The 11645-nt window shown below is 56.2% G+C and overlaps 1 protein-coding gene across 2 annotated transcripts; it reads left to right on the top strand.

The window, feature by feature from the left end:
- The first annotated feature begins 1519 nt into the window (after positions 1–1519).
- Positions 1520–11354, top strand: Cd40 (CD40 molecule). Of its 2 annotated transcripts, none has more exons than XM_046433772.2 (9): positions 1520–1667; positions 4477–4555; positions 4856–4981; positions 5223–5369; positions 5645–5738; positions 8433–8494; positions 10051–10137; positions 10240–10268; positions 10734–11354. In XM_046433772.2, exons 1-9 carry the CDS (start codon positions 1617–1619, stop codon positions 10899–10901), a joined length of 843 nt encoding a protein of 280 aa, XP_046289728.1. In that variant the 5' UTR covers positions 1520–1616; the 3' UTR covers positions 10902–11354. The 2 variants fall into 2 exon arrangements, with proteins under 2 accessions (XP_046289728.1, XP_046289727.1); XM_046433771.2 differs by having other exon boundaries at positions 10051–10149.
- The last annotated feature ends 291 nt before the right edge of the window (positions 11355–11645 follow it).

Genomic DNA, 11645 nt, shown 5'->3' with positions numbered 1-11645 from the left:
AGTGGGACCAGGCAGAGGGACCATGACTTGGCACACTAACTGCTGTGGGATGTGGGCAGGCAGGATGGGGTGGAGTACCACCTCTGTTTCAGGAACTTGGGGGAAGGCCTAAGAGGAGACCACATTAAATGGGTTTCACAAAGGAGAAGGGACAGAAGGAAGGTGCAAGACGGTGAGAAAAACGGTAAGGAAAAGTAATTGTGTATTTGGGAACTGGGGACAGGAGGAACATGGCTTGAAGCCAGTGTTCCGGGAAGGACAGAGCAGAAATTGATCATGGTTGGGGAGGTTGGGACTGAGCAGGGAAGGGTTTGATCCAACAGGCTAAGGAATTCGGATCACCCCGAAAGAAACAGGGGAACCCAAAGAGGTACTTAAACAGGAAAGGGCCCCATCCGATCAGATGTGGAGTTTACCAAGGGTTTTGCCACAGTGTGGGGGCGGGGTGGGGTGGCGAAGGGAAGGGGGAATTATCTCCTGGGATGTCGCAGGTGCTCAACAAGTAGTCCCCAAATGAGTGAGATTGTTAGCACAGTCCAGATGAAAGGTGACGAGCTTCTGAATTAGGACAGTAGCGGAGGTGATAGACACAGAGGTTTCACAGGGCTGCAAAGGTGCCCTTCACAGCAAAAGCCAGGGGAGTGGAGACAGTGGCTCCCTCGCTCCCGGTCTCCCAATCTGTGTAGCCTGGCCAAGAACCTCAGAGTTTAGAGGGCGTCATTCCGGGTTCAAGCTACTCAGGTTTCCTGGGGAGAAAACAGAGGCTCCCGGAACTCAGCGCGTCCGGGACGCTCCCTGGACCAGAACCCCCCCCTGGACCAGAACCCCGTGATCCTTGGTGACACTCCCTGGACTAGAACCCCGGTGATCCTTGGTGCCATAGGTTCCAGAATGGCTTGGGGAAAAGGGGACGGGGACTCGGGAAGTGAAGGCGCAGGGAGGCCTCGGGTCTTTTACCATTTTCAAGGCTGATCCACGTTTCACAAGTGCCTGTCTCCAGGAGCTGGAGGCAGGGGTGCATGGATGGGTGGATGCGGACGCTGGGGCCTGCGCCCACACAAGGGGATTTCCTTTGAAAGAGAGAGAAACTGGATTGGGAAACCCGTTTCCTTGAAACTGTTTCCCGTCCTCCAGCTGTGGCCTTCCCGTTTTCTGGGGTGATGATGGTGGGGGAACTTCCGCAAGTCTCTCTATCCCTGGGGGGGGGGAATGCTTTCGGTTCTGCCGGGATTCCCACAGGTAGCACGGGGGAGAACCGGGGAGGTCTTGGTGGCGACCCCAGCACCCACTGGGATCCCTCCTCTCCCTTCTTCCCTTGGACGCAGCTGGCTCCTAGCCCGCCTCTCCGTGGCTTTTGGGGTCCTGGGGACGAGAGGAAGGGCTCTCCTTGGGGACACCTCCTCTGGGGGGGGGGAGGAGCGCCCCTAAACTCCGGGAGGGAATTAGACTCCTGGGAATGTCCTGGGGGAAACCCTGAAGGGTAAGTAGCCAGGGGCTGGCCGCGATTGGTCCTCGAAGATCCCGCCCCTTTCCTGGGCGGGGCCACAGGCTGGGCCGGGGAGTTACTGGACGCGGCGCACCAGGACCGGTGCCCGCGGTCGGCGTCTGGCCTCGCCATGGTCCGGCTGCCTCTGCAGTGCGTGCTCTGGGGCTGCATCTGGACCTCCGTGAGTAGTCCGCGCCCCACCCGACGGGCTTCAGATTTTAGGGTGCGGAATGGGAGGGAAGGAGAAGCAAGACCTCGGGGAAGAGGCCCCCGAGCTGACCTAGGGGCGGGGAGTGCGGACCGGAGGGAGTGGGGGAGCAGGAGGGAGTGGGGGAGCGGGCCAGGTACCCCGATCGGGGCTGAAGGTGAGGTGGGCTGCCCCTCGCCTAGCGGGGTGGGGCTCCGGGGTGGCCCGCCGAAGGCGCCGAGGGGGGCACTGCCCTCACAAATGCGCCTAGACTGCGTGGAAGGGTTGGGGCGTAGGGAGCCCCGGCTTCCATCCGATCCAAGGGCTGGGTCCGGCTTGCCTCCGAGGCCGGCCGCGCGAACTGGAGGGGATCCAGAGGACGGGAGAGGAGGCCGGCCAAGGGAAGGGGCGGGTTTCCTGTCCCTTCCCTGCCTTTTCCCACCGTGGACAGAGGCCAGCCCTAGTGGTTATCACTTCCTTACCAGTTGGGGCTGCTTTCTTCCAGGGCATCTGGCGGAAACAAGGGTTGGTGCAGAGGACCAGGTACCTTTGCTGGAGGCAAGGTGTTTTTACGCCGCCCCCTTATCCTGGAGAGACAACCTAGAAGGATCTATGTATGCCTCTACCTCTTGAATCTGAGATGACCTGGGGGACTCCTGGGGGGAGATAAACAGTTCGTGGGACCCAAGAAAGGGTTAGAGGGCCAGCAGGGGATTCTCCAGGCACCAGAAGGGCTCGACCCAACCAAGCATATCTCCGGGATTTTCAGAAGCTCACACTTGATTCACTTTTGGTTTAAATGTATTTTTGTAGTTCCTCATTCCGGAGCCTGGGAATTCCCCGAGTACCTGGCCCTCTCATCCCAGCCCCTCTGGCCGCCCCCTACTTTCAGGGACTCTTAGATTCTGCCGTGAGGCTGGACAGGAATGACCCAGCAGCAGGGGAAGACGTTGTGAGGGGGAAGCTGCTTTGGTCCCAAGGTTTCATTTTCAATCTAAACAATGGCTCTTAGGGAGCAGGGAGGTCAGGAGGGTGGAACTGGAGAGGGTGGACAGTGGGGAGGAAGAGCAGGGGTGGTCGAGGCTTCTCAAGAGCAGTAGGCTCCCTGACCCTTCATTTGGCCTCCAGGTAGGGGCTGGACAATAGCAGGGGCTATTCATCAAGGTCTTCCTGTGTATGGAGCTCCGAGGAAGATGCTAAGTGTATTCTCCACCTGACTTTTCTCAACTCCCCATTATACAAATCATGCAAACTGAAGTTCTGAAAGGGAATTGTCTTGCCAAAAGTCTCATAGGTATATACTGGTAGAACCTGCATATGAATTTTTGTTTGAAGATGGCATCAAGGAATTTCATTGTTCAGGGATCGTGGTAGGAAGGTCCGTGTTCACTGGTGGGGGCTTCTGGTTGGGAGTGGTAGCCTTTCCCATTTCCTTCCCAATTTTGGATAAGACACATATTTTTGTAAGTAGTTTTCTCAGCAACCCAGGTTGAGTGACAGCTGCTGATCAAATGGGTCCTGGGCAGACAGTTAGCCAGGGTACTGGACATCCAAGCAGATACTCATCTATATATGGTGAGTAAAAGTGCCGTTTAATGAGCACCTGCTATGGGCTAGGGACAACGCTCTGTACACGTGTTCTTTCTCATCTTCTCAGCCCAACCTGCATAGCGGGTGTCATTACTCCCATTTTGAAAGCCAGGAAAGGGAGGCTAAGAGAACCAAAATAACTAGTATGTATTATAAAATCCACAGCCTAAAGCTGTCTGATTCTCAAACCTATCCTCTTTTCCCTGGCTGTTCCCAAAGTGTGGGATGGTTTTAGGGAGCACATGGATATAGAACTAAATATAGGCTCTTTATAGTTCTTTTAAAAATCCTTCTTTTTTTTCCCCCAAGGAAGAAGTCTCTGAAGCTAAAATATAGTAATGCCTCTCAGAGGCTTGCTAATCCTCCTTCTTAACTAAAACCAAGAGCAATCCTAGGGCAGAGGGCCTTTAGCTAGTAAAGCAACCACCTGGGGTTTAATAGCATTGTTTTATTCCTGTCAAATTTATTTTTAGGGTTTCCTTTTATTTATGAGAAGTGATACTGGTTCTCTGACGGCAATGACATGAGGTTTGCTTTCAAAAGAGCTGTATTTAAATTAGTAAGAAGCAATGAGTATCATGGGTGGTGCATAGTAGAAACGGTGCAGGTAAAACACAGCCGGTGGAGAGAAGGTATATTGCAACCTGTGGGTTCTGCCCCTGTGGGACCCTGGGCACAAGTGACCCAGTCTCTCTGGTGATCCACTTCGCCATCTGTAAAATGAAAGAATCGGATTCTATCCTTCCAGCTTTGCAATCCTAGCGTCTTGTGAGGGAGGGGTGAGGTGAGCAAAATGCAGAGTTGGGGGAGAAACCCTGCGGGTCTTGGAGGTGGGAAGAATGCGAGGAGGCTCTGTAGCCCACCCAGGACTGGGGTCCTCTGAAGCCAGCCAACCTCAGGACTCCCCGGGAGGTATGGGAGTCCTCCCACCTGTTGAGTCTGGGAGGAGGAAAGACTCAGGAGTCAAGCAGGTCTGTTCAGTTCAGAGAATACTGAGTTTCCAGAACTATTGCTTTGTAAAAGGCCAGAATGATTCTCTGGGTACTTTGAAACTCAGATCAGTTGACCGGTTGGTTAAAGACAAACACCCGGTACTATGCAGGCTTCCTTTTCTGTTGGATTTCCATATCAGGATTAGCCTCTGTCTGGGCTGATTTTCAATCCTCCTGCCAAGGAGGTGACAGCAGAAACTTGAAGATGATTTTGTTTTTAGGTCTACCCAGAGCCACCCACTGAATGCAGAGAAAACCAGTACCTCCTAAACAATCAGTGCTGTAATAAGTGCCCACCAGGTGAGACGCCACCCTCAGTCCCACTGTGGGATGCCTCTTGGTTTCGTGGCAGATGCAGAGCCCATGTACTAACGCTAAACTGGCCTCTGAAGCAACCGTTGCCCTCCTGGCCCTGCCGTCGGAATGTCCTGGTTGCCTCTCTGCCTGGTAAACCTTGGCCGACTCCAACCTGGGGTCCTCTCTCTTCCATCTCTCCCACCAGAAGGGTCACCTTTAAGCCCCCACCTGCACGCCCGGCCCGATCCTGTTGAGATCCGGGCCCCGTGGGCCAGCGCTGCCCCATTGCCCGCTGTCTTCCAGGAGAGAAGCTGGTGAACGACTGCGCCCAGCTCACCGAAACCCAGTGCCTGCCTTGCAGTAAGGGCGAGTTCTCGGACACCTGGAACAGAGACAGACGCTGTCATGAGCACAGATACTGCGACCCCAGTGCGTGGGCTCGGGGGAGGGGACACGTGGGACCCAGCGGGTGTTTCTGACAAGGCAGCCACTTTGGTTCTAGTAGCCAGGGCCTGTTCTGATTGGTTGGAGTCGGGGTGGTCCCGGTGGTCCTGGGTGGTCATTGCTGGCTGCGCTGGGAAGAGGGTCTAAGAACACTGAGCCGGCAGCGTGAGGAGTGGGACTCCCACCTGGCGCGGCAGGTTCCCACCTCCCTGCCCACTGTGCTCAGATCTCGGGCTCCGGGTCGAGAGAGAGGGCAGCACAGAAACAGACACCCTCTGCGCCTGCGAGCAAGGCCGGCACTGCACCAGTGGCACCTGCGAGAGCTGTGCCCTACACACCTCATGTGGCCCTGGGCTTGGGGTCAAGCAGCTTGGTACGTGGTCTGTGAGGGATGGCTCTGGAGGTGGGGAGAGGGCGGGGGGCCAGATCGCAGGAGGTGGGCAGTGCACCCAGCTCCAGAGGCAGAGGAAAGGGAGACTTCAACTAGGCGGGTTTCCGCTGCAGTGAGCAGGGCCTTCCGCCTCCTGCCGTGGGTATGTGCCGGGGAGGCAGCAGGGCCTCCTGGGCTGCACTGTCGGGGGCAGCTCTCTGAGAGCCAGACAGGTAGTCCACGGTGATGTTTCATGTCCCCTCCCCACCCGCTCTCAGGTACAGGGACTTCTGATACCATCTGTGAACCCTGCCCAGTCGGCTTCTTCTCCAATGTGTCATCTGCTTTTGAAAAGTGTCACCCCTGGACAAGGTATTAAGGACTCACCCCCAGGGGAGCCCAGGCCCTGCCTCCGTCTCTCCAGCCGCCGTCCTTCTGTCCCGGCTCCCCACCTCCGCCCCGTGCGACCCCACGGCCAGCCCGGGGGGCTTCCAGGGTTTTCTTGTCTGCTCTCTTCGAGTGACAGACACTCTTGGCCTCTTCATCTCCTTGAAGCGCCCTTCTTGGGGAGTGGGGACACCTCCTTCGGTGCCCCCTTCTGCCCCCTCCTTTTCCTGCTCCTTCAGTGCTCTCCCTGCCGTGTTCTGGGCTCTCTGACCACTCGGCCACCTTTCCTGGGCCATCTCTTGGGATCCTCAACTCCCATCTCCCTCGGATGGTCGCCAAGCAACGTCCCCTGTTTGGATCTATCCCCTGGGTCCCAGACCGTCCTGTCCAATGGCTGGGTGTTCGCTTGTCGGCAGTGACTCACTGGCTTCTCCAACTCTGTCCAGATGGCCCCGCCGCCCGCTCCCCTCCCCTGGGGGAAAGGGCCCGCTGCGTGTGGCTCTGGATAGTCGCCCCCAGCGACTCCCTCCTTACCTCCAGCTCCAAATTTGGCCCCCAGGTCCTGTCCCTCTGGCCCGGGTCTCCCTGCTCTCTCCTGAGCCATCACTTTAGTTCGGGCCTCGTCGCTGTGATCTGCTGATACCTTTGCGTCCACCGGTCCCCCACTCGTGTCTCCTCTTCCCCTGCTTCTCTCTCTCTTTTATTCTTTTTTGATTTATTTACTTATTTTTCAGGGCTGGGGACTGAACTTGGCCTCACATGCTGGGCAGTGCTCCACCACTGAGCCCTGTCCCCACCTCGTTCCCCCACCTCTTGCTAAAGTGGGCTCCCAGTTCCTCTGGGTCATGCTGTTTCCCACTTCAGGGTTCTTGGGGGCTCTCCTGCCTCCGACAGGAAACGCAGACTCTTCCTCACCACATTTACGTGGCCTTTCCTGACCTCCTGTCCCCGCCAGGCTGCATCGTGCCGTCCACCGTCCCCCCGAGGACACGATTTATTCTGTTGGCTCAGACTCTTCTGCCTGGAATACACTTAAACATACGCACCATTAATTTTTTACATCTAATTTTAAAAAACGGGTAACACGGGCTCATGGGACAGAAAGTACCAAGGGGCCCACGGTGATAATCCTCCTCCCAGCCTCCCAGTTCTCCCTGGAGGCAGCCTCTGTTTCTTGAGGGTCCTTCCAGAGATCCTGTGCATGAACAAATAAATAAGCACACACTCACTCTCTCTCCTTTTCTTTATTTTTGTTTGTGGGGCTGGGGATAGAACCCAGGGCCTCGCACACGCTAGGCAGGTGCCCTACCGCTGAGCCATGCCCCAGCCCCTCTGTTATTTTCTGTGGCCCACCACGTACACTCTGCTTCCTGCCTGCCCTTCCCGTGGACTGCAACTCCTTAAATGGAGAGACGGGGCCTTTCCCAGCCCCAGCCCCCAGCCCCTGTGCCTGGCCTGTGCTGCTCTGGGGCAGGTGCTCCCGTGGACTTTCCTGGTAAGTCCTGCTGCTGTCCTGGAGGTCCTGCGCAGGTCGAGTGACGCACGGGCTCCAGTCCACCTGCAGCTCACCCCTCCGAGCCTTGTCCTCCCCTGAGAAATGGAATGACCTTCCTCTGACAAAGCCCGAGAGGAAGACATTCAGGAGTGTGTGCAGACGCTGCAGCACTCCTCCCACACGACCAGAGGACGCGCTCTGTCCTGAGCTGCTCTCTCTCTCCTGCCTTCAGCGGGTTTTCCTTTGCAATGTCCTTTCCTGTCCATCCGTCGTCCCTTCTCCTGCTGGGACTTCCCGGGACCAGGTCTCATCTCAGATCGGGGCTCTCGCCATGCCTCCCGGCTGGCCACTCTTCTGCCGTCCCTCCTCCGAGATGCTGGTCAGCTGCTTCTTACTCAGTAGGTTATGTGGTTGGGTGCTGCATCCAGTCAGACCCTCATGCCTGGCTGTCAGCTCTGTCTTCCTGTGGCTCCCCAGCACCACCCACGTGCCAGCTGCCTGGTCTCCCCCCTCGGCCCTGTCCGCTTGGCTGGAATGCACTGCGGCTCCAGACTTCCCATCCTCAGGCCCTCTCAGATCTCCTCCTACAGGGAAGGCTTTCTGCAAACCTTTCTGAACCCACAGCGTCTCAGCCAGGCGCAGATTTGCTCCCTGTGGGACCTGGGCCGTGTCTGGACACCTTTCTGTCACCACTGGGGAGGGGGAGCTCCTCGTATCCAGTGGGTAGAGCCCAAGGATGCTGCTGAACGTCTTACCATGCTCAGGACCGCCCCTCCCACCCCGACACGGGATTATCCAGCCAGGAGGTCACTGGTGCCAAGGCTGAGAAACCCTTCCTTAAACTCAGCTCAGCATCTCTCCCCTGCAGCCATTGTGGATGCCGCCTCTGGGTGCCCACTTTATCAGCATTCCAGGGCTGGCGCTCATTATTGACTCCACTGTCCATTGCTCCTTCAAGACATGCGGACGTCTTTCCTTTGCCCCTGTGAGGTGCATAAGAACAGTCTGCGTCCTTCCCAGGATAAGCCGGACGGGCTGTTGTGGGGAGTGTGAGCTCTGTGAGCCTCAACTTGACTGCACTCCGCTGGGGTTGGATACTGATGGCTGGGAGACTTACCATTTCTCTCTCTCTCTCTCTCTGTGCGTCTGCGTGCCCATATGTGTGTGCACATGTGTGTGCACAGCTGTGAGACCAAAGACCTGGTGGAGCACCAGCCAGGGACCAACGTGACTGATGCTATCTGTGGTGAGTCCTGGAGGGGGCCCTGGCAGCTGTGGGGACTGGAGGGGCGGCCGAGGCCCGAGACACCAGCGGGGAGGAAGGGGGGGACAAAGGGAGAGGAGGAGGCAGTTTGGGGGTGTGGTATCCCAGCTCTGCCCTTTATCGTGGGAGCCTGGGCAAGCTGCTTCCCCTCTCTGAGCCTCCGTTTCTTCATCTGTAAAACGGGACGACAAGTGCACCTCTCTTAGTAGGCCGGTGCGGGGACCTGGCCTGGGTTCTTGCACTATGGAGGTGCTCCACGAATGCGATTCTGCCACCCCTTACTTCAGGTCCTAGCACACAGTGACATTTCCCCCTGTTGGCCTCAGTTTTGATTTTAGAACGAGAAGGTTGGCTTACAGCACAGATCACCAATTCAGATGACTGCAGGGACCGGGCAGGTCATGTTAGTGAGGGACGGAGGTCAGGGGTGAGAAAAGCACACCGTCTTTGCTTTTTCTCGAACTCGACTTCCTCTTGGCAGGGCTGGGAGTAGAATGAGGTGATGCGGCACTTGGCCTGAGCCAAGTGTTCAAGAGAGTGCCATCAATGCCGTAACCAAGATAAAGCATTTTGATGCAATAATTTTTTTATTAGTTTTTTTTAGTTGTTGATGGACCTTTATTTAATTTTTTTTATTTATATGTGGTGCTGAGAATCGAACCCAGGGCCTTAATGTGTGAGGCAAGCGCTCTACTGCTGAGCTATATATAGCTCCAACTCCTTGACACAATATTATAAAAATCAAAATGAATGCAAAAAATTTGTGATAAACAAAAATAGCAAAATTTTAAATAAAGGCAGGATCTGATCCTGCATTTGCAAGACCCTGCCTTCCTCACATTACCCTAAGCTTGGCCCTGGTTCCAATAAAACTTTATTTAAAAAACAGATGGCTGAACCGTGGGCCGTTGTTTGCTCTCTTGGTGTCCACCGACTTGAAAATTGAGGCCTCAAACCAGAACTTATCTTGATCCCCGAGTCGTCCGGGGTACCTGTAAATTTTGTCTGAAGTGTCTGATTCCTTCTCTGTGTCAGAGCTCCTGCCTCTTGGTCTTTCATTTGCCCACTTAAAATAGAGGCTGAGGAACAAGAAACACTTGACTTCCCTCTTGCCTTTTCTATAAGAAGAACAACGGTCTAGACATGAATGACGCTGGATCTCGGCGTTGGGCAGTGGGTAGGGTGACAGGAAGCTGGAGAGCCCGCCGCTATTCAGTTCCAGCTGATGCTGTCAGATGGGGACACTGGCTCACGGAGCCCTGATCTCCCCATTTTGTAGGAGGCCGGATATCCAGGCTTTTAATATGCAATGTCCTCAGTAAAGAATGTTGGCCAATATCTCAAAGCATATTTAGGGTGATGACATGAAAACAATGTGCTCCTCACCCTAAAGACACCTGCCAGCCATGTTTCCTCAAGGGACCCATGTTTGAGACCTGTGATGTCACAGAGCTCAGACAGTGGAGGGTTTGGGTGCAGCCCCGGGCCTGGGGGCGGGGGAGCTGTGCGGGGAGCCTGCTGAAGTCTGGTTGCTCTAGGTTTCCAGAGTCGGACGAGAGCCCTGGTGGTGATCCCCATCGTAGGGGTCCTCCTGCTGGCCATCTTCCTGGTGTCGCTCTACATCCGTGAGTCCCCAGGTGGGTGGAGGGGCCGAGGGAGGAGGAGGTGTCGCGTCCCTGGTGGCTTGTTCGGGCCTCCCGGCTCACACCCTTCTCTCTCTCCTCTAGGGAAGGTGCTCAAGAAGCCGAAGGACAAGGTAGGTCACCCCGGGACAGAATTTTGGCAAGAAAGATTTTGTTGCCTGTGGGGCAGGAAAACCGACTCGGGGTCTGTCACTGCGGTCAGTGGGGGGCAGAACAGGCTCCCCGACCCCTGCCACCTTCCAGCCTTGCTTCCTCTGTCCACTTACTCAGTCCCAGCCTGTCACTTCCAGAGCTGACCTCCTCATGGAGCCTGGCACCACTGGCCAAGTCCTGCACCCCTTGCCGGGCGCTCACCCCAGGGGAACACGCCTTGGGGTCTTGGAGCTGGGCCCAGTGTGGCAGCTCCTTGAATCCACTGGCTCTTGCTCTGGAAGCCTCTTGGTACCCTCAGTGTGGCCACCAGGGGGCAGGAGACACCCAAGGAATCAGCCCTGACCCCTGGGAAAGGGGAAGGGGCTTGGGGAGGCCTCTGCTTCCCGGGGACAGGCTGCGGGGTGACCTCACACCTTCCTTCCCAGGCCGTCCATTTTCCTAAGGCTCAGGGGCAAGATCCTGTGGAGATTATTTTTCTGGATGATGTTGCTCCATCTCCTGCGGCTCCAGTGCAGGAGACCTTACATGGCTGCCAGCCGGTCACCCAGGAGGACGGCAAGGAGAGCCGCGTGGCCGTGCAGGAGAGGCAGTGAGGCTGCGCCTGCTTGGGACACGGCTGCACGGGTCCAGGACACCTGGCTGAGAGCCGGGAGCTGCTGCAGTGGTGACAGCGTGCGGCCAAGGGGATGACGCCGACCAGGCACAGCCCCCTCGGCCTCCACCTCTGCACTCAGAGGAGCCCACGGCGCCCTCAGGGACTCCCGCCGCACACCTGGGCTCCTCCAGTTGCACAACTTGCTTTGCTTTTGGAGATGGAGGGAAAACTCTGGGGGCCCAGGGGGAGACGGTGACACCCACCAAGCCTCCAGCCCAGCTGGGCAGCCTGGCACCCAGAGACGTGTCGTGTGGCTTCCACGCGCCCAGGAGGCTTATACACATGTGTCCGTTGCAGCTTTTGTTTTTTGTACGTGGTTGTGAATGACTGGAGACCACTTCCCTGTCCATCAGCAGGGACTGGTAAATAAAATGGTACTGTATTTATACAACAGGGTCTCCAAAACATGGTCCAATGAAAAGACAAAAGAGGTTGTGGGAGGATAGACACAAAGACCTTTTCAGTGGACACACCTGTAACAACAGGATACGTGCAACAGAGTACAGTCATGCAGACGCTCACCTACTGTGTGTGCAACAGACAGCATCAAGATCCAGGAGGGTATTGGGAGTCTCTGCATAGATACAGTATGCATCCTATCTGTAGGCAGAACAAGGGTTCTGGAAGGAAACCCAGAAACCCAAACTCACAGACCTGGTCATGTTTGCTCTGGGGAAGGTTT

This window comes from Marmota monax, unplaced genomic scaffold (genome assembly GCF_021218885.2).
Source record: "Marmota monax isolate L192 unplaced genomic scaffold, Marmota_monax_Labrador192_F-V1.1 WCK01_AAM20220418_F8-fsc00014, whole genome shotgun sequence".
Classification (NCBI taxonomy): Eukaryota; Metazoa; Chordata; class Mammalia; order Rodentia; family Sciuridae; genus Marmota; species Marmota monax.
Note: the sequence above shows the minus strand (reverse complement) of the source record. Positions and strands in the feature narration are given on the sequence as shown.

What these genes read in the sequence shown, in the direction of transcription:
- Cd40 (XM_046433771.2), top strand. Translation starts at nt 1,617, where the DNA reads ATGGTCCGGCTGCCTCTGCAGTGCGTGCTCTGGGGCTGCATCTGGACC. An exon ending in GGGGCTGCATCTGGACCTCC is followed by an intron (nt 1,668 to 4,476) that starts GTGAGTAGTCCG and finishes TTTTGTTTTTAG; the next exon opens with GTCTACCCAGAGCCACCCAC. An exon ending in CTGTAATAAGTGCCCACCAG is followed by an intron (nt 4,556 to 4,855) that starts GTGAGACGCCAC and finishes GCTGTCTTCCAG; the next exon opens with GAGAGAAGCTGGTGAACGAC.